The sequence below is a fragment of the Vanessa tameamea genome, chromosome 5, assembly GCF_037043105.1.
Source record: "Vanessa tameamea isolate UH-Manoa-2023 chromosome 5, ilVanTame1 primary haplotype, whole genome shotgun sequence".
NCBI lineage: Eukaryota > Metazoa > Arthropoda > Insecta > Lepidoptera > Nymphalidae > Vanessa > Vanessa tameamea.
The window spans coordinates 11,094,642-11,116,902 of NC_087313.1; the positions used below are offsets into that span (position 1 = coordinate 11,094,642).

At 32.9% G+C, this 22,261-nt stretch overlaps 1 protein-coding gene across 1 annotated transcript in view; it reads left to right on the forward strand.

Moving 5' to 3' along the window:
• The window catches only part of Cac (cacophony), a 101,214-nt gene extending 79,200 nt beyond the window's left edge, over positions 1-22,014 (forward strand). Inside the window, 21 exon segments of the mRNA XM_064220899.1 lie at positions 2,368-2,511; positions 2,900-3,101; positions 3,178-3,342; positions 4,710-4,820; positions 6,505-6,588; positions 6,739-6,780; positions 7,802-7,984; positions 8,162-8,253; positions 8,375-8,528; positions 8,603-8,730; positions 8,798-9,000; positions 9,090-9,301; positions 11,223-11,392; positions 11,588-11,600; positions 12,628-12,746; positions 14,419-14,573; positions 15,839-15,919; positions 16,634-16,827; positions 17,060-17,169; positions 17,270-17,420; positions 17,422-22,014. Of these exon segments, the coding sequence (XP_064076969.1) occupies positions 2,368-2,511; positions 2,900-3,101; positions 3,178-3,342; positions 4,710-4,820; positions 6,505-6,588; positions 6,739-6,780; positions 7,802-7,984; positions 8,162-8,253; positions 8,375-8,528; positions 8,603-8,730; positions 8,798-9,000; positions 9,090-9,301; positions 11,223-11,392; positions 11,588-11,600; positions 12,628-12,746; positions 14,419-14,573; positions 15,839-15,919; positions 16,634-16,827; positions 17,060-17,169; positions 17,270-17,420; positions 17,422-17,889 (3,181 nt within the window). The 3' untranslated portion in view covers positions 17,890-22,014.
• Positions 22,015-22,261: the final 247 nt, after the last annotated feature.

Here is a 22,261-nt window from a genome sequence, read left to right on the forward strand (position 1 = left end):
ACAGTTTAGTCATGGGAAAATTTGGCTATGGAATTCGAAGCCCAAGAGGTGAAAAACTAGTGCAATATGCCTTAGACAACAAACTATCGATTATGAACACCTTCTTCAAAATGAGAAAAAACCGTAAATGGACGTGACTTTCCCCAGATGGAAAATCAAAAAATGAAGTAGATTATATTTTAGCAAAAGAACCCAAAAAAATAAGGAACATAGAAGTTCTCCACGACTTAGGATTTAGATCAGAACACCGCCTAGTAAGAGGTACTTACCTTCTAGGAAAACAAAAGAAGACCAGAACAAATTTTAAATCACAACCTAAGCCAATAAAAACGGCACAACATATAGATCGCTACATGGAAAATTTAGAATATAATATACTAGAATTGAATCTCCAAGACGACGACCATGACGTTCAGACACTATACAATAAACTAGAAAGTCTACAAACAGTTGACAACACATAACAATTGGATACAAAACCAAAATACTACAAAGAATGAGACAAAAACCAGAGACGACGTAATCAATAGTGCAACGGAGTTTTACAAAACTCTGTATGCAGAGAAAACTGTCATGCCGATTACATCTCATATAAGTAACAATACTCTACATACTGAAGCAACTAATCAAGATATGAATATACCACCAATAGACGAATTTGAAACTATTAAACATATTAAAAAAATGAAAAATGATAAAAGCCCAGGACCAGATGCTATACACAACGATGCTTTAAAAACGTGTTCTTTGCTCTTAGTACGTCACCCAACTTACCTATTTAATAAAGTTATAGACACTGGTCAGGTGCCAGATCAATGGAAAATATCCGATATAATCTTATTGTACAAAAAAGGAGACCAATTTTGCAAAGCAGATTGTCCCCAAAAATTGGTGAACACCAACCGTTAGAACAAGCTGGCTTCCGTTCGGGCTTTTCCACAACAGACCACATACACGTTATTCAACAAGTTATAGAAAAACACAAAGAATTCAACAAACCATTATATATAGATTTCATCGAATACACTAAAGCTTTTGATACGATCTCTCATAAGTCTATATGGGAAACCCTGGATCACTGCAAAATTCAAGAAAAATACATAAAGGTATTAAAGAACATCTACAAAGAAAACACCAGCAGAGTAAAACTGGAAAAAAGAGGAACAAATATACCAATCTGTCGGGGAGTAAGACAAGGAGATCCTCTTTCACCAAAACTTTTTATAGCTGTATTGCAGCTTATCTTCGAGAATTTGCACTGGTCAACAAAAAAAAACGCACTTAAGATTCGCTGACGACAATGTCATTTTCGCCGAAACCAGTGACAAACTAGACAAAATGATAAGCACACTGAGAGAAGAAAGCGAAAAAGTTGGGCTCATAATGAACCAAGATAAAACCAAGCTAATGACAAACAGCAAAACTAGCAACATTGACCTGCATGGCAAGCCATTAGAATACGTAAACAACTATATATACCTCGGCAAATAAGTATCATTCAGAAACAATAATGAGGAAGAAGAAATAGAACGGCGAGTGAACATTGGTTGGAAAAAATACTGTAGTCTAAAGGAAATTCTAAAAGGCACCTTCCCCCTTCACCTGAAGAAGACTGTAATAGATACATGTATTCTACCGACTCTCATCTGCGGCTGCCAAACATAAACGTATAACACAAAAATAAAAACAAAATTAACAAACTGTCAGAAAGCGATGGAAAGAAGTATATTAAAAATAAGAAAAATTCAAAAGATAAGAAACAAAGACATAAGAGCAAAAACCAACTTAATTGACGTACTTCATCATGCTCGTTGGGCTGGGCATATAGCGAGATATACAGACAATAGATGGACGCTAGAAACCACAACATGGAAAGGACCTGCGGGAAAAAGAAAAGAGACCATCCAAGGAACAGGTGGATCGATGAAATAATACTAGTAGCAGGAAAAAATTGGAGAGTAAAATTATGGAGTAAGCTAGAGGAGGCCTTTATTTAGTTATAAAAGAAAATGTTATTTAAGGTTGTTGGAAATAAATGGGCTTTATTATTATTATTATTGTAAATTTATTTAAAAAGTATTATAGCCAACCAAATTTGGGTTGAGACTATTTAAATAACATGTGGCTAGGTAAATTTGAAAGAAGTTATTGTATTTGCAGTTTAATTGTAACAAATATAACAGCCATCGCTTTATATTTGAATATTTTAAAAACTTTGTTGTAAAACAAGATATGGTTTTATACCGCAAGAAAATATATAGGATATTATATAATATTAAAAAAACTCAATCAAAAACTGTATCCCCAAACAAAAGCTCTTCATATATTTTAGTTTTCGTTATATTATATTGTTTTTGTTTTCCACAGAGGATCATATTTCTTTTACGAACCAAACAGCCTCCTGCCGAGAGTGAGCAAGCGTCAGTGGACGACTCAATCCTTCCACTACGACAATGTCGCCTCCGCTATGCTCACACTTTTTGCGGTGCAGACGGGAGAGGGCTGGCCTCAGTAAGACATTTAGTTTTATTAATAATCACGTGCACAATGTAACAAAGTTTGGAACGCATAAAGAATTTGCAATGCCTTTACTAGTAACTTATTGACCTTTTGATCATTTTCTTTCTATACTCCATTAATTGGCTGAATCTGTTAAACGTAAATTAATTATTATATTTCTCACAAATATATCTCTGTAACGGCTAAGAGTTAGAAAATTGGCATTGTTCCTTTCTTTTGAAAGCAAGTTGTTTCCCCTGTGCCTTCTTTTTTCTGTAATCTCGGCTAACGTTAATTTAATATTTCGGCGACTTATATAATAAAGTTTCAAATGTGAATAGAAATTTTACATCACACATACTATTTACAAATTAATAGTGATATTTTTTCTTCTTTACAGAGTATTACAAAATTCAATGGCTGCCACCTACGAGGACCGGGGACCGATACAAAATTTTCGAATAGAAATGTCCATATTTTATATAGTTTACTTCGTGGTGTTTCCTTTCTTCTTTGTTAATATATTCGTAGCTTTGATTATTATTACATTTCAAGAGCAGGGTGAAGCTGAGTTACAAGATGGTGAAATTGATAAGAATCAGGTAAAATAACATAGACCAAAGACGTGATGCTGATTTCATGAGAAATCAATGATATAATACCTTTTTTATCTTCTAGAAATCATGTATAGACTTCACGATAGAAGCACGACCTCTAGAGAGGTATATGCCAAGTAAAAGGGGAAGTCTTAAGTACAAAGTTTGGAGAATAGTAGTCTCTACGCCTTTTGAGTACTTCATCATGGCACTCATTGTGCTAAATACGTTATTGCTCATGATGAAGGTATGTATCAAAACTTTTATTTAACGTATTACAATGCAATAATGCGAACAAACATAACTTTAAACACTTGATAATGATAATATCAAACGAATTAACATAACAGAAAAGCACCGTAAATGTGCAAAGTAGAAATCGATCACTATTATCAAGTAGAAAAAAAAACAGTTGAAAAAACCACACGGCACATATTATAAAGAATTAGATTAGTCGCCCAACGTCCGATCTTCACGACGGCATGCACTGAATCCAATTGAAGTTAATGTTGTCTTAAATATATGTCTTCTATGTCTTCCAAACCTGCGCTACTGTTAGAGTTAACACAATTTTATAACTAACAAAACGTCTTATGTATGGGTATAGCTTAGGAGACGATATTTACTCTAAATATATACCGCAAAAATTATTTTACATATGTACGTGTTTATAATTGGCTTTAATTAGTACTGCCAAGTAACGCTTACACATTACTCACACAAACACTACACAAAATTTTATATAATTATATCGGCGTCAGTGTACACAGCAATGGAATGCGCCGTTTATTATGAGCCTATTCCATCAAGTGTAACGTCAACAAAATTTTTGTTGTTTATTTGTGTTTTATGTTGTGTATTCCTTTCCCCTGCTTGCTACTCATTAATATTTATGTATAAGTGTTTTTGCACGATACGCCTACCTGTCCTGCACATGTTCGGCACAAAACTAACACGTTTATTTAATGTCCGTGCTTGTGAATGCACACATCTCTGGGATCAGGTCAGGCATGAAGCCGTCCATGTTGTTCGTGTTGCATGATTCTACTAACGTCCTGTTCTTGTCTTATGTGTGAAAGATTTGCATGATTGGTAGAAAGGCCTTCCGCCGAGCAAAAGTATTGGTGGCTTCAAGCTGCTTCACGTACGTGTAACTTTTTATATCAAGAATCACGGGTGTACGACATAATATTGTAAAAGTTTAATCGAATATAAAAACATCGTTTTCACCGATTCCACATATTAAACCCTCAGTACTTTTTTTTAATTTCCTTCCTTTCACTATTTAAATATTAGTCACATCTTGGTTATTTTGCCTTATTTTATAAACATATTAATTTTTAAGGTAGAAAGTAGAATTATATGACCAAATCACATTTTTCGTTTAACATTTGATTATTTTCTTCCCTAGTTCTTAACATTTAAGTATTATTGTTTATTTTGAAATGTAATCTATCTATATTATAAAACTATTAACAACATTATAACAAATGCATTCCGTACATCACTGTTCTTACTATAATATCTTATCTCGAAATCAGTAGTACGCATCAAATAACAAATAAATATTTTCATTGCCATGGGTTTATCTGACACGTCATCACATAATGGCAGTACTATAATCAAAATGACCTCTACGCGGATATCCTCAAGTATTCGAATATGGGGTTTACTGGAATGTTTTCTGTGGAAACGGTGTTGAAAATCATCGCTTACGGTGTCAAAGTAAGTACACAACAAACACAGTTAAAACTGACACTTATTAAAGTTTGACGAATAGAGGATAGGATAAAGAAAAATGTAACAAATGTACTCTTTCTGCTAATAACATACTGTTTTGTATATTTTCATGACTTTATGGGATTATTTCTAGCCAAGTAAATATTAACCCTTTCCATGTATTCCCTACTGGTTTCTCTCTGATATTAATGTTCTGTGCCAGTTTAAAATTTCATTTGCATTTATTTGTAAAGCATGGCCTATATATTCTCTTGCATGCGGCACATACGTGTACAAACACAACTAACCAAAAACTCAAAATAATCGTTCCAAACAATGCTTGCCGTGTCTTACAAGCCGATGTACTAACAATGTTCAGGTAAGTTGAGGGTTTCTTTAGCTTCTTTGCCGCCTTATCTTCGCCTGGATCAAATGGGTTAGTATTATTCGTTTCTAGTATAACTTTCACTTGTAATCAAATATTTAAAAGGTACTAACAATAAATGTTGTCTGTGACTGCTTGTCGCATGTACAGTGGCCTCTGCATGAAGCACGTGCACTATTCACAAAATAACTTGAACAATACAATTTAACACACTGAAATATTGGTTCTAAGTGAAGAAGCCAAAACAGACACAGTAACACGTACGTTCTAATAAACAATACAATTGTTATTGTTTATTTTTATTTTTTTCAAATAGCGGTTAGTGACTAAGTAATGTTTTTTTTTGTAAAAAAACAAAGTGCTTTAGCTCAATTTCGACTTATATTATATATAGGTTTGTTAGAAAATTTTAAATTGTTATGTAAGTTTTCGTTAATCTAAGAATTGATGATCTTACCTCTCAAAATATTGGTCTTGGTTTTGTGTTAGTTTCACGAGGCTCCACCACTACTCATGGACGTGTTAACAGTCATGAACATAGTATTTACGTTCTTCTTTCTACTCGAGACAGTTTTGAAGTTAATTGCCTTCGGATGTACGGTAAGAATTACTACCTTATTGAATTAAAATTACTATAATTAGTTAATAACTATAACGTATGCGGATCAATGACCAGTTTCATTCAAATTGGTTTTCATCCTTTTTCAAATTTATATATTATTATGATACTGAAGATTCTCTATGGATATGCTTAAAACATTCTTAGGATTCCAAAATATTTGGAGAAATGTTCGATGTCATTGAGTAAGTTTTTAACTCGTCTGAGAAACTTAATTAATCATTACTTTAAAGGTATGCATCATTGAACAAAACATCCCTAATTTTAGATATTTTTAATATTCAATATTGACTTGAATATATTTAAAGCTAGTAAATTTTTTATAGAAAATTTATGACATGCCGCTTATTTATTGACAATAATTTTTAATAGATTTTTTATATCACTTAATTATTAATTTTAGACTTATAGGCAAAAAAATGTAGAACTATTTTAGATATTAATAAATGAAAAAGAGAGATATCCTGATTCCTATCCTTATTTTTTTTCCTTTTGCAAACCGTCTAGGTATGGAAAGCGTACATTTGTATATAAGTAGTACGATAATTTATTTCTACTTTAATACTTGTCCATAAGAAACTTAATTTTGGATATATATATATATTATTATTATATTCAACTACCAATGACTAGTCTTCATTTTATCATTTAAAAGGTAGAAAATAATCATTATCTTATATTTGCAGAATTTTTTCAAAGATCCTTGGAATACGTTCGATTTCATAACGGTCATTGGAAGTATTATTGACGCACTTATAATGGAATTTGGCGTGAGTATAATTTATGTTGTTATGTTCTTCTAAATGTGTCAAAAAAGGATGACGTTCTAGCAATTTGTATTAAAAAATTTAAAACTTCTTCAAAAAATTGTGCAACTTTATTTGTTATATCTTAATAAATGCCAAGGTATATGATTACAGAACGACCTTGCTGAAAACTGTGCTGACATATCCTGTCAGCAGGTAAATAATTATCACTTTGATTGCTAGGAAACTTAGAAGTTTTTGTAAACAATTCTTGGTGGTTTAGAATTTGTTTAAGAATCTAATTGATATTTAGTAGTGCTAGAAGATTACTGACATTTTCGTCTATAGAAGTTTTTTAGCTTTTAAAATAGGAATCGTGTGCTAGGTGTGTTTTTAAATCTTAGATTTGAAATTTTGTGGAATTGATGTTTCTTGTTTTAAGAGTATAGACCGTATTTAATTTGCTAGAATTTAAAATTAGTTGTGTTATCTAACTCAAATGATAGATCATCTTTGTATATTAGTTTTATTATAGATTTATTACTAATTGTGTCGTCGTCAATTACTTCCCCTACTGTTTATATTATCATGACAAACACTGTCGCTAGATATTCCAGTACGCTAGAAAGTTCATAACATGGTCCTGGTCGTCTTTAGGGCCTATTTAGTTCATTTGCTTCACCAGCTTTACTTTTGTTACTTTCAACTGATGCAATTTACTATGTCTCTTTGGTAACGCTAACTATATTTATACTAATTTTGCTATATCGTGTACTTTTATTTGTTATCCTTTTATTTAGTTAATTAAAATTAAATCAATCAAGGACATAGTGATTTCGTTTAATTATTTAAAATTTTATGCTTTATAAAATAACTATGACAGAGTATATACTTGTGACCAAAAATAATGAAGTTTTTTACCTAACCTAATCCTTGCTTTCATTTTGTAACAGATAGGTTTAAATATTTACAGTATATGTAGTAAATACGATGTAAATTCTCGAATAGTAGGTAGTGGTTTTTTCGTATTAAGCAAAGTTTTAAGTTCAGTTTATATTATTATGTTTTATATTATTTCTGCTTAAATAAATCATTGGCTACCAAAACACTTTTTAACCCTCGATTATATATATATTTTCTTCATAAAATATTATCGTTTTGAGATAGACTGTAAAATAAAATATTTCTAAGTCGTTTCGATATGCATGGAATATAATATATATTCTTAAATTTACAGGAGAACACATTCAACGTTGGTTTCCTTCGCCTGTTTCGAGCCGCGCGACTGATCAAGCTGCTTCGACAGGGTTATACTATTCGAATACTTCTGTGGACGTTCGTGCAGAGTTTTAAAGCCTTACCCTATGTGTGCCTTCTCATCGCGATGCTATTCTTTATCTACGCCATTATCGGGATGCAGGTCTGATACAAAACCTATTAATTCGTTCTATAAATTAACACTAGTAAAATCTAAGAGACAAAATATCTCGACCTTTTTGAGCAAATGACGACCTTACTATACATATATATTTGCTACTACTACTGTACTTGTGTATAATATGTTCCAAAAATTTTAATTCAAATATTTCTCTAACAGGTGTTTGGCAATATAGAATTAGCAGCAGAATCTGATATGAATAGACACAATAATTTTCGAAGCTTTATTCAAGCGTTAATGTTATTATTTAGGTAAGTGAAAAAATATTTAAAAAATACATCGGTGTCTTTATCTTTCACATCTCGCGAGACTTAAATTTTATATTATATATATCACTATACTGAAATTATAATAATTTATTTTTACATATAGGTGTGCTACTGGGGAGTCGTGGCCAAACATTATGTTAGCTTGTCTAAAGCCGGCCAAATGCGACAGGGAAGCCGATAAACCCCCAAACGAATTCTGTGGTAGCACCTTAGCATATGCATATTTTGTGTCTTTCATATTTTTCTGCTCTTTTCTCGTAAGTATTTTTTAAAAGTAACATTTTTATTATTAATTATAAAAACTTCTTTCCAAACTTTTCTTCTCATACAGATGTTAAATTTATTCGTTGCTGTTATCATGGATAATTTTGACTATTTAACGAGAGACTCGTCCATTCTCGGAGCCCATCACTTAGACGAATTTGTCAGAATTTGGGCCGAGTATGATCCAAATGCAACGTAAGTGTAAAGTGCATCATGAGTGTAATTTATAGAAGAACAGAAAATAATTCACATTTTATTTCAGAGGGAAAATTCATTACACGGAAATGTACGATATGTTAAAAAATATGGATCCGCCTTTAGGTTTTGGCAACAAGTGCCCGAACAGACTAGCGTACAAAAAATTAATTAGAATGAATATGCCACTAGATGATGAAGGGAAAGTGAATTTCACAACTACACTTTTTGCCTTAATCCGAGAAAACCTCAGCATAAAAATGAGATCTGGTAAAAATACAGGAAAATAACTTTTAGTACACAATAAAAAACGATAGTAGAATAAAATATATCGGTGTATAACCCATTATTATTTTTAGCTGAAGAAATGGACCAAGCCGATGAAGAACTTAGAGAAACGATAACCCACATTTGGCCACTTCAAGCTAAGAAAATGCTAGATTTGCTGGTGCCTCGAAAAGATGTTCTAAATATAGGAAAGTTAACGGTTGGAAAAATCTATACAGGACTTCTTATCCTAGAGAGCTGGAGATCGACTAGGTTTGGCAAGAACAAACCAGAGGGCGTTCCGGTAAGTCATCTTAAATAATTAGAAACTATGCACTCTCATCGTCTAATTTTCCTTCCACGTGATTTCTTAAGCAGATGTCTAAACAGAGTTTAAATTATTTAGGCGTAGTTCAACTGAAGCCAAAATATAAGTGTGTGGCTAAAGTGAAATGTATGTTTCTGCACAGTTTTAGCAACTTTGAGCCAATTGTAAAAGTTTCGTCGTTAGGTTTATTAACTACACGATTTAAACGTAGTGTTTGTTGATGGACCCTTAAACTCCCTATGTTTAGATTTATAAAATACACTTTATAGTTAGCTAATTATAGATTGTTGTGTTTTCGTCTCGTGGATGTATTGTTGTGTATATTGAGATGAAATCAGCTTAAATACTACCTTAACAACTATTTGGTGACGAACTCTTTGGAACAATATCAACTTTTCAAGTAAATAATAACTACAACAATACAACGTCACATTAGTTGAAATCGACTCTTGATGAGTCGACTACATTGGTGGTTTACTTTTCAGGCATTCAGCGAGAATAGCCCTACGGCCAATCAGCCGGTAGTATTTAATGTTTTAAGGAACGAAACTTTGACTACCTTTTTCTTGCACTATTTTAGATCATTTATTTATGCATTTGTTTTTACATAAATTTTTCCGCATCGTGTTTGAAAAAAAATAAAAAATACATAATCATAAACGCAAAAAAATAGCGACCGAATTAACACGATGGTCCGTAAAAACATTTCATAGAGCGATTGAACGAATTAGAAATTTAGCATTTTAAAATGATTTAGCTTTAGATAATAACGCACATCATTTTGGTAGCGTGGACAAAATTGTGATTAACTAAAAAAAAAAGCACATATTTGTCCAAATGTTAGGCCTTAGTAAACCACAATAAATTATTTGTGACCTGTCCTATAGTTGCAAAATTCGTAAATAGAATGTAGGCGAATATGTTTGTGTTGAGAATTTTTTAGGAATCGTAGAACTAGAAGTGTGTCTTTTCGTAGATTAATTATCGTTTTCCCCACTAGTGCCGTCTGTTTTTAAATTATCGTTCGCTATTTTTATATTTATTGTATTTTTATTTTCCTACGGTTAATATATACTTTTTATATTTATATTTCTTGGAACTGTGCATGATACTTTTGACTTTTTATGTCAAATCTATAAAATCAGTTTTTACTTTCTTTCATGACTATTTCACTTTTGTTTGAATAACATTTTGGCTCAATTACCTACTGTAACATATTAGAAGCCTGATGTGATGATTTTATTGTGATACAAATTTAATGCTTCCATGCTACGCTATTATTTGCCACAAACAATGACAAAATAATTATATTAACTGCAACATTTAAAAATGAAATTTACGCTTGCCTAAATGAAAGTAAAAAAATCTATATCTAATTAATGATATCAATGCGACCTACCAAGGATTGGCGATGCTGATTGGCAACATGCCTCTGGCTTCGAATTCTTGCACACTTAATTGAAACGCACTTCAATATACAAATATGCTTTTGTCATTTACAGCTCCTCGTAAAAACACAAAATTTCTTCGACGTCTATTTTACTGACAGAACATTCATCGACGTCAATTTTAAACACTGTATTTACAAAAAGACTATGTTTAGGTTTTTCTTCAGAAATTCATCTTCGCTGACACTACAATTACATTCCATGTTCGACTTCATAACCATGACACATGGAACTTCACACTCGACAGAACACAAACAGAATTACGAACACCAATAAACGAACTCCAGCATGGATATGTAATGTATGGGAAGTTTGCGCATACTCATGTAGACTTTAGTGAGTTATGTAAATAAAATGGTTGAGGTTTATAATGGTAAAGACAAAATACGGTAACATGAGATTGCGCAAGAGCTTGGGAAGAGTAGGGTGATATGGGGTGCGTGGTGCAGAAGGCGTCCTTGTTTAACTGCCTGCTGGATGCGGCGGCAGCCGGGCTGGGTCAAGGCTCGCGGACCGGCTCATTAAGTCACGAGGTACCCGGAATACCAGCTGATGGCCATCCTGAAGATCCACACAGTTTAGCTAATCTGGCTAAACGCTCTTCAAGAAAATCTTTCAAGTAAGTTGATTTAAATAATCCTTTGAACTAAGTACTGTAGAGTATTAAACAACAAGATCAACATTATTCACATCTCTTATGAATTAATATAACAAAGTGTAAAATTTCATCAAAAACAAAAACACATTTTTTTATAGAATTAACAAAACTTTAAAAAATTTTCACTTTTATGACATTTGTTTTCTTTTGTTGCAGGAACAATAAAAAGGTGATTACTGTTGGTGAACATATTGACCCAATCATTATTGCCTTCATACAAACAGCGCAATGCTAGTTTTAAATGAACACGAGTATTTATTTGGCAAAATTAATTATGAATTATAATATTGGCAATAACTTACTTAACATAAATATAAAGAATTCTGTAATGTTCTGGGTTAAAGTGTTCGATTGTCGTATTGTTGACAAATGGGTGTATCTTACTTACTAACTTATTAAATATTTCTTTGCCCTAGATAGTTGGTGTTGTAACATTGTTAGTCTCGCTGTTTCGATGTGTTGTCCTAATGAAGATACTGTAATCAATTATGTTCCTCGTTTCATCGTTTAGCTTTATTAAATAATAATCCTTGTTTCTGTAGGTCTAAAGTATGGTAAATATACTTAGGGGCTTAGGCCCATTACACGTCTCCTTCTATAGATTATGTTGTACTGATAACTACTTTTGGTTTAACGTTCACAGGTTGTTGATGTTTAGGTAATTTTTTTCAATGTAATAACGCAGTTTTATTTGTAGAATATTGATGTTTGTATAACGAATGATATTGATTAGGTACAGTATAGTGAATGATATATGTGTATTTTTTATCTACTAGGGATTATGATATATATAATAAAATGATATTAGACACAGCACTGTCATGAACGAAACACGAACACATTAACAATACTGTCATTCCCATACTTAAAACTAATAAACATAACAACTCTAAATCTATATCATAAACGCATGGATATCTAAACACAATATCGCATGATATTAATAAATAGTTTTATTACTAGTATATCTAATTCTGATAATTCTGGTAAGTATTTAATGTGTTTTAATAGATCTGTATTGCACAAGCATAATTGCATGCACTGCAAACTGTATTTAGGCACACTAGATGTGCATCGGTGTTGTTTACTTAGACCATTTTGTAAATATGGGACAGTAAATGCATAAGATTTGAAAAATGCGAAAATATTTTGAAAGGAGTCAAAGGAATGAATTTTAAATATTCTGCATGATTTAGGTCCTGGAGTTGCAAGATGTGGGATCACACCATGCTTCCATGGAATCTTTAGATGAAGCGAGGTTACAACCACCTCACACTTATCAAAACGGGCACCATGGAAGGTCATCTAGTTTAAGGTGAGAAACCTACCTATTATTATTATTATATATTATACACATGAATATGTATGACAATAGCCTATGAAAAAGGATAACACTTACACGCAACTTTTACATGTACCAAGCTTTCACTTAATGTCAAAAATATTATTTATACGAAAAATTGATATCAAGTCACGAGATATTAGCCTTTAAAACATCTTTTAAAATCTAACGGTTTAATGGTAAAAAGGTTTGGTGTTTAGAGAATTTGCTATTTACAGTTTGCAATACAACGCAATGCAAGCAAATTCTTATTAACAAACAATGCTTCAAACTTTTATGCTATTTAATGAGGGTAAGTATTGCTAATCGTTTCCACCGTTTTGGTCATCTATGATAATTTTGCCATATTTCATCAGAATTTTATCCACATCGAGCTCATCTTTAAAGCCTATTCCAATCAAAGACAAAATAAGATACGCGAACTCTAGATTTACATAATCCATGGTATTAACATATAGTCTCCTATATTATGTACTAGTTCTACCAGCTCTTGATTAATGTATTATTTATAGTAAGAGAAAATACGACTTAACCACTTTATTTTACCTTTAAAGTTCTGGTAACAACTTCGCCGACATTCAAATAAATATCAAAGATTAACTAATCCAGATCTCGAACAATGATTCAATTAAACGTCAAGGTTATATATTTGTCTTTACTCCTGTGGTTGGATTAAACAAAATTAAAATACTTCATACGAATATAATATACTATGATGTCGTCCTGACTGATTTCGGCTATATATTATAATGCAAAACCGTGTGGTTAGTGCGCTCTCTATTCCTTCATACACATAATCCAATGAAACAGCAAATCACAAACCACCATTTGGTCCTAGATTTATTCAGACGTAGGTACAAGGACTCTACGAGAATGTAAACATTCAATTTTCATACTACTACTGAGAATTTATCGACAGAAAACCCGAACAAAAATTAATTTACTGCACCTGGGAAGTTAAGACCTTATAGCTACTTGCCCATTTTACCATTATTACTTTGCCGAAAATAATTGACTTTATTTGCCATATTTATTTTGAGGAATGTTGGTATGTATTTGAATTTATCGTCAACTGTTTTTTGGTAAAGATTAGTTTTTTTTTTTGTTTACTTTTTATTTTATTTTATAGTGTCATCGAAGAAGAAATTGATCTAGAAGATATCGTAGTGATAAGCGGTATGTTCAGATAATAATCTAAACGTGCATCCACTAACTCCTATAATGCCTATATAAAATATTAACCAAACTAACATACCAATAATTAATATAATGTTTGCATGCATTAATATAAATTAACCCACAATGCGAAAATATTGACTGATTTTTGTATTTATATACCTGTTAGAGGCGCACTACAGAGTACATATTGGGACCGCATTGATTTTGAGATATTTGAATTAAAAATTAAGCAAACATCTTCAAATACGATATTTTTCATTTTCTTTTTTTTTGTTTACTTTTTCACCCTTTAACCTCTCCCGATAAGGTATTTAAAAAAAAATAATGTCAACAACGAATTAAAATTCATATTTGGATTGGATAATTGTCACATACGTAGTTGGTGTATACTAAAATGTGGACATAAACAAAGGTACAACGATAATTATAGTTTGGTTATAACAAATTAAATTTTAAAATCTTCCAGACGAAGTCCAAGTCCAAGACGAAGAGATCACTACGGAGGCTACCACCACGAAATTGGCTTCTCCGACACAGTTAACAATGTTGTCGAAATAGTTAAGCATGAACATCAAAGACATGGTCGAACGCATAGAGCGCCTCACCACTACCACCCCCATGGTAGGTTATGTTCGTTTTATTATGTAAGCTAAAATGCTAATGTTTATAGCGTAAGGTTCGATTGCAATAACACATTTAGGTAAATCTGCTGATATACTTTAATATAACATTTGCCATAAAATTCATTCCATGTTTTCGTTACTCGTATGTTTTATTTATTTTCTCCTTTTCGTTTTATATCAGCATATTTACTTTCGGCTTAAAGCTATTGCAATTTAAAAACATTGGTAAAGATCATTTTTCTGAACATCACAGAACAGCCTTTGATAAGCTACTTTTTCGCCTTCCAATATTATACCCATTTTTTTTTCATATAGTTTTCACGCATATTGTAACCTTAAGCATACAATTACCTTCCATTTAGATTTAGATTATGGAACTAAAACAGTTTTGCAAACATTTTTCTTCTCATGAAGGTACTCTGAAAGTTTTCTGAGAAGATGGGAACCTTAGCTTTAATGTAGTTGTAGAAGTTCATGTTCCGTAGATGTAGTCATAAGATTTTCAGTGAGCAAGCCATTGTGCTACATAATAACATAATACTAAGTTCGTAATTTAGATAAAAATTGTTTATCATAGTCGTATGAAGTATTCCACAAAGCCAGTTTTGTAAAAAAAGATTTTGTAGTTTAATTTTAGCTCGAAGTTTAATCTCATTCGTACGCTATTACAAATAAATACCTTAATCATATTGTTTGATATTTAATAAATAAGTTTATTGCTTAATACGGATGAATGAGATCTTAGCTCTAAAATAATAATACCGAAAAATAAAAACCTAATTTGGCCATTATGTAAACGTTTGTAATAATATACAATTCGTAATTTATCAAAATTGTATTGCCTGCTGCATGTTAAAATTAATAAGTGTCAACTTTGGTTGCACAATGCTTCGATTGAGATTTAATATAACGCCTGGAGCGCATGCACCAAATTAACCTCGATTGAATCATGCAGCATGCAAATGCTTGACTATATATACATATATTTTTAATTTGTCTAAACCTTATTTTGTGTACATTCAAACTAGACTAAATTTTTGTACATTACACTGTACTTATTTTGTGTCCCTCAAACTTTATAACATTCGGACACACAACTACTCCAATTGGAGTAACAATCCAATCCTGTGTTATCCAACATCCACTCCCTTCATAACTTCAATACAAACTTTTAGAGTCACCTTTGTGAGAAATTAGGTCGGTAATCCGACGGGCATAGGGTAAAGCGTGGTGGAAGGTACATGAAGGTATTCCTGACAGCAGGGAAGGAGTGGAGGGCGCCGTACCCCACGACCAGCCTGAGCCAGCCCTCGCGATCGCCCAGCCCGCCACACCACACCTACGGTGAGATCCACTCGCCACACACACTGGACCACAACACGACACCTTACGATATACCAGTTTGCTTTATGCAATCGATGTCAATGTTAGAGACACTACTGAAAGTAAGGATGACACTGCTTTTTCGAACACAACTGTTATTTTCAGGCGTGGCTCTTAATAGTGTAACTTTTGTCATGGCCTATCACAATTCAGTCATACAAACTTTGCAAGGTAGGCACATCCACATACCCAGAAAAATTACAAAATAAAAGTCCTTCACAGCGTTTATTATTACAAAAATGTATTTTTAATCCGATCCCGAAATTAAAATCCCTTTATCATAAATTTTTAAGCACCTATGAATTGTAAAGCAAAGGGTCCAAATTTTGATATTTTTATTCAACTTTAATTTATAAATCTAGAGGCCCTTTGCTCATTCAAGATTCGATTTGTTTAAAAACTTAATTTAATCGATGTCGTATGAAGCTATGCGCATGTAATACATGTGGGGGAAGCTTGCAAAAACCGCGGCGATATCCATAAGAAAATTGTTTGCACATCTGTTCGTTATTCTGGCTATATAATTTTCTCTAGTCTTATTTTACCTTTCTTTACTTCGTTCATCTAATTATATTACGCCTGTTCATCATATTTTTAACATGCTTTGCTCTGGCTGGCGGTCGTAATGCGGTTGGTTAGCCAGAAATATGAACGCTCAAATTATTCAAAAAGCAGTTTGGGCGTCAATAGGTGGTGACCGTGAGCGCGAACGAGACCGCGAATGGCGGGAGTGGCGCGAGCGGTCGTGGGAGCGAGAGGGAGGCAGGCGCGGTCGCGGCCGGCAGCTCCCCCCGACGCCTACTAAGCCGTCCACCTTACATGTAAAGCAACAACCACCATTCAACAGAATCAGCCACAGTCCCTCGCACGTAAGTAAAAATGTACTTCACATCGGACTAAACATAACCTATGTTTAATCTTTTGCAAAAGAGAGTTGATATGTGTTTGATTTTGATGTGATTAATTTATTAACAAATGTTTTTCATTTTAAACTATCATGCAGAATATTCTGCGTTTTTTTCAACATATTGCTATTATAGAAAGCATTTTAGAGATAAAGAACTATAATCAACCTATACTATTATTTTCACATTTCCACAGTTATCTTTGAGGCACACAACTCGAGAACCGTTAGAGCCTCTTCATGACGAGTACGAGTACGGTCGAGAAGTTGAAAGACTGATACACAGAGACTATAGATCTAGAGAAAGGTGAGTCCCGATTTTAACGTTATTTGATATAGTATATTATTCCACGTAAAAAAACTCAATAGAATAGTAATGACGTTTATCATTCGTGTCTTCCTAAAAGTCTCAATGAAAGAGGGCATGAGTTCGGCAGGCGCGGATGGGGCTACGAATCGGATCGCGGCGGGCGGTCGTACGAAGCGCCGCTCAGCTACGAGGCAGCGCTGGCGTTGGGGCGCGGCGGTGGGGGAGCACGCGCGCTGCCGTCGCCCGCCGCCGCGCCGCGTCTCCCCAACGGGTACAAGCCGCGCGCGCGCCACTCCGACTCCGACGAGGACGACTGGTGCTAGCGGCGCCGCCGCGCGCGCTCCCAGCGGGATGTGCGCGCGCCGACAGACCCCTCCGCCACCGCCGCGCACGCGTATACTTTCTGACGCGGCCGCCGTCGCACGCGTCGCCGCAAACGTCACCGCGCTCGAACGGACTCCCGTAGCGCGCGCCGCTCGCGCTCGCGTGTGTCTAATCACGGACGACTTTCGCCGCTCGCGAACAAGGATGTGCCGCCGCGATCGGCCTTCCGCGGCTTCCGAGTGTCCGAATTCTAGTATTTACAAAGTTTTGGAAAATTTAATTTTTAATTCGCTAAAATTTTACTCTTTGATTTATATTACGGTTAAGGTATTCGAATATGAAACAGTGCCAGGCAACTCGTTTGCGCTAGGATTTTTACATAAAATGAAATAATTAGTCTGTATCGTAAAAGTAAACTTTCTATATTAAATTTGCACTTCATAAAATCTCATAATATATATCGCCTGCTGAAACGACACGGGGCCGAGACACCGGAAGTGCGGTTCGCCGCTACACTACGCCGGTCGTTGCCGGTACACTAAGCCAGTGACGGGTATACCCCGGAGTGGCCGCTACCCGCGCTGCCGTCGTTCCGCCTTGTGCTCGTTTCATGTTCAAGTTAGACGCTGGAAGAATCTAGCATTTCATCGTCGAAACAAATTAATACTAGGGATGTATAAAATATTTACATAGCGAATAATTTTTACTTAGTTAATATATACTAAATAAATAATTGAACATTTTTTATTGAATTTGCTGTCCTTCCCCCAAGTGCTTTATATCTATGTTATTTAAATTTAAATACAATTAACTAAATAAATATGAATTGTACGTAAACTTTGAAATATCCTGCATTATACTTAAAATTGTTAAATCGTGTGTAGGCCAGTCAATCGGCGACTTAGTGTTTTGTTACATTTGGCGATTACATCGTTGTCGTAAAACTTTATGTAAATAAAATGTTTAGTCGCAACGGTGTTCCGTAGCTGTAATGTGCCTGCAATATCTCGTTAGTGTAATCGAATGTTCGCGACGCCACGGCACTGAATGAGCCGGACCAAATGTGACAAGATTCTCTATGAAGTCTCTTGACTGGATTAATGATATTGTTTATATAGATTTTGTCGCCTGGTTAAGGAAAGTACTTAATATTGTTTAGATAACAATTAATCATCCATAGACCAAGTGTATTAAAACTGTTTAAATTTTGAAAATTTTAATAGAATAACAGCATTAAATATACCTTAACATCAAGATTATCTTCAGAATCGATTTAAAATTGTAGCTTATTAATTATTATTATTAAAAAAAAGAATAAAACCTAATCCCATAGTGTTCACTGTGATTATTATAAATTTGTACTTCAGGTTTCCATTATAAAATAATGTCACATAATTTTGATTAATTAGCTCGAAACGCTTTACATTTAATGTTAAAGGGCATTTTCAATTTTAATAACCTATATCTACGATTTAAATAAAATGTTGTAAGATAATGATGACCAGGCACAAAATCGAAGCCACCGGTGACTAATTTCCGAATTGGTTTACAACTTATCAAATCGAATACAGAAAAAGCATAATATATTCCATTAAACAGCATGGCTGAAGTGGTAAACCAATTCTGATGCGTTTAGTAAAACGCAAATCATTGTGTAACTTTACACCTGGTACATTCGACCCATCGTCAAATTCACGAAGACACGATTTTATATCTCGAACATAATTTTAGCCTTAAAACAAAATTAAATGAAAAAACAATAAAACATTTGAATATAAACTGTATTAAATTACATTTCATCATCTACGAATGAATTAAACGTTTCTCAAAAATTAAGTACTGTCAACATTTACTTAAATAATTCATACCAAATATTACCAAATATGTCGCGACAGGTTTTAATTCTTAATCGTGTTATTTCTGATAAGTATATTTTTTATGTTTTATGTAATTTTTATTTAAGGCTATAATTAATGTTCGAGAGTAAATTGTTATTCATCTATAACATTGTTGCGAGGAACGTATAGGCTACGTACAAAACCTAAGTACGGAAAAATTGTAAATAGATAATTTTCTGTGATAACAAATATGAATGGTGTTTATTATTAGAACTGTGTGATTGCATAGGGAAGTTATTTATTTAACAGATACGCTGTGTTGGAAAAGAATTTAAATCTGCAAACGTTTGTTATAACTATCCAAAATAATGTTGTTCATTAAAATCTAACTGTTCATTATCGTTGTGCATGTCTTGTGACTTAATTATTTATGAATGATGATTGCATGATTCATTTTGACTAGCGGTGATTGTAGGTACAAATTTTGTAAAAATAATGAATTTTTTTTATGAACAATTTGCTAATCGTGTATTCAGCGATGTTTTGTGCGTTGTTTGTGACTAGTTTCATAACGAATAGTACCGTTTCGTATTTATTTAATACTCTTAATTATGATATTGGTATGTAGTTAAATGTATTATACAAGAGATGATTGTTGTGCACAATATGGATTTATTTACTTGCAGCTCGTTTATCATTTATAAATATAAAATAAATATAAATTATTATTTTGATTGTTATTGTTCACTTAAATGTCGAACAATTTGTAAGTTCTATCGTTCGTTTTTTTAAATGTGTTATATTTTATAGTACGAATTATAATTCCTTCTGTATTTCTGTTAATTCATTAAAATTAATTATATTGTTATAATTGTGTAATTTAAGGTTTGTTTTCGAATAGAATAGATATTTTATAAACCATATCGAGTTGCAATTTCTTTATAGTCAGCTAACAATTACATGAAATGCCAATAATTTGGTTTATATTCAAGTCATTTGTTTTATCATCAAACTGATTATGAAATTGCAAATTTGATTAAATGATAATTATTATTAAAATAGAGTTGTTAAGACCTTATTCGTAATTCGTTTTATTTATCAATTGTTCGCGAAGGAATGCATGTTTCATAATGTATAACTGGTAATCCATGGTTTCAGAGTGGTAGATTTCTTCTATGTAGTTTTCTCATTTAAAGTGATTGATTCATAAATATATTTATATTGTTATTGTATAGATGTATGAATTTTGTTCCGTCATTTGTAATTGGAGCGATATTATACAATAAGCCGATGGACTTTCAATGACTGAGTGGTATTGGAGTTGCAGAGTGCGTCCTGCTTTAGTGTTTGTGATACCCTCGTAACTACGTCGCGCATGCGTGTTTAAGACGTGTAAATATTGTAATATATAATGCGGCCGTTATGTAGAGGTCGTATGTGAAAATGTCTAGTGGTATGTACTAGTTAATATTAATGTTAGCTAGGTAATCTCGTCCCCAACTATCCTTGAATTTGAGTTGGGAGTTTCACTGCCTTAAAATAATAAAAAAAGTTTTACGTAATAGTTACCTTAACTACTACAGATAAGGGCTACTCAATATTCTTATACGTTTTTTATCGTTCGATAACACGTCATCGTATCCGAATAGTTCGTTCGTTTTTCAATACTTCTATTCATAAACACGTCTGCAATTTATTTCCAATTACAATTCATGTTACTCGCAAACGAAACATTGATATTAACACTTTCTCTTAATGCATTATAAGAATATCACTCAATGAATTTGTTAAATCGATTTACTCGTAATAAATTGTTACCAATAAATGTCTTAACTCTTTTCGTTTTCGAGACAGCTAGATGAGCTAGGTAACTGTGACAAATACGTACTATACTAATTAAGCGAATTTAATTGTATTTATTCCTTTAAAGCTAAAAGAACCAAAAATAATGTCATTAGTATAAGATGCAAATAAACATTTGCTGAATAAAATCGTTATCAGTTCCCACTTGCAATATCGTGATAAGACAAATGCAAGCGATTGCTAACAATACTGTGTCGAAGTAATCATGTGATAATTATACCTTGAACTTGTCAAATAGGTAAGAGCATTCGTTCGCTGCTAGTTTATATAGGAACTAGCAATAAATACCGCCGTGGGTTCCAGTAATATTTTAAGTGATCTAATTAATATATAGCGAGCCTTTGCTGAAACCGCTGGCTTGGAGGATCCTTTAGTAAGTTCGAAGCGAAGTGAGTTCGTGATGTCGATGTCACGTTATGCCTGCCTTGTATCTGTATAAGCGCTTTACCGAACGACAAGTTTTATATTAAATTGATAATTATTACTGTATATTTAGCATAGAAAGTTCATCGGCAACGAGAGATCACCATAGATATGTTTTTTTGGTACGATCCAATAACTTTGCAAGATAGTAAATACTATTGATATTGTATTAATAAAGAACCAAAATTAAATTAGTAAATAAGTAATTTATTATCCTAAAACTAAATACTATACGCATGTTTTCACTATACCTACTGGTAAAATGGTTATGTACAAGACGAGAGCTACTGTTTTATATATGAATTCTTGCTCGCCTGTAAAATTTTGCAGAATGAATCATATTATAAGATTGTACAATATGAATAAATGCAAAAAAAAAGACATTTCCTCGACATCTTGTGATATTTTATTTATTTAAACGAAGTTGTTATTCTCGACAAACCAATCAAAATAACGACTCGAGTAACATCAACTGATTAAATTGAATGAGATCAAACCTAACCACAATCCTTCGGTAAACTACATATCCTTCAAAAAAAGATAATCAAATCCGCCTAAAACAATATACTTAATATATAAAAAAAAATAGAAATAAAATAAAAAAAAAGCGAAATGGTTTATAATAGTTTTCTGTACGTATG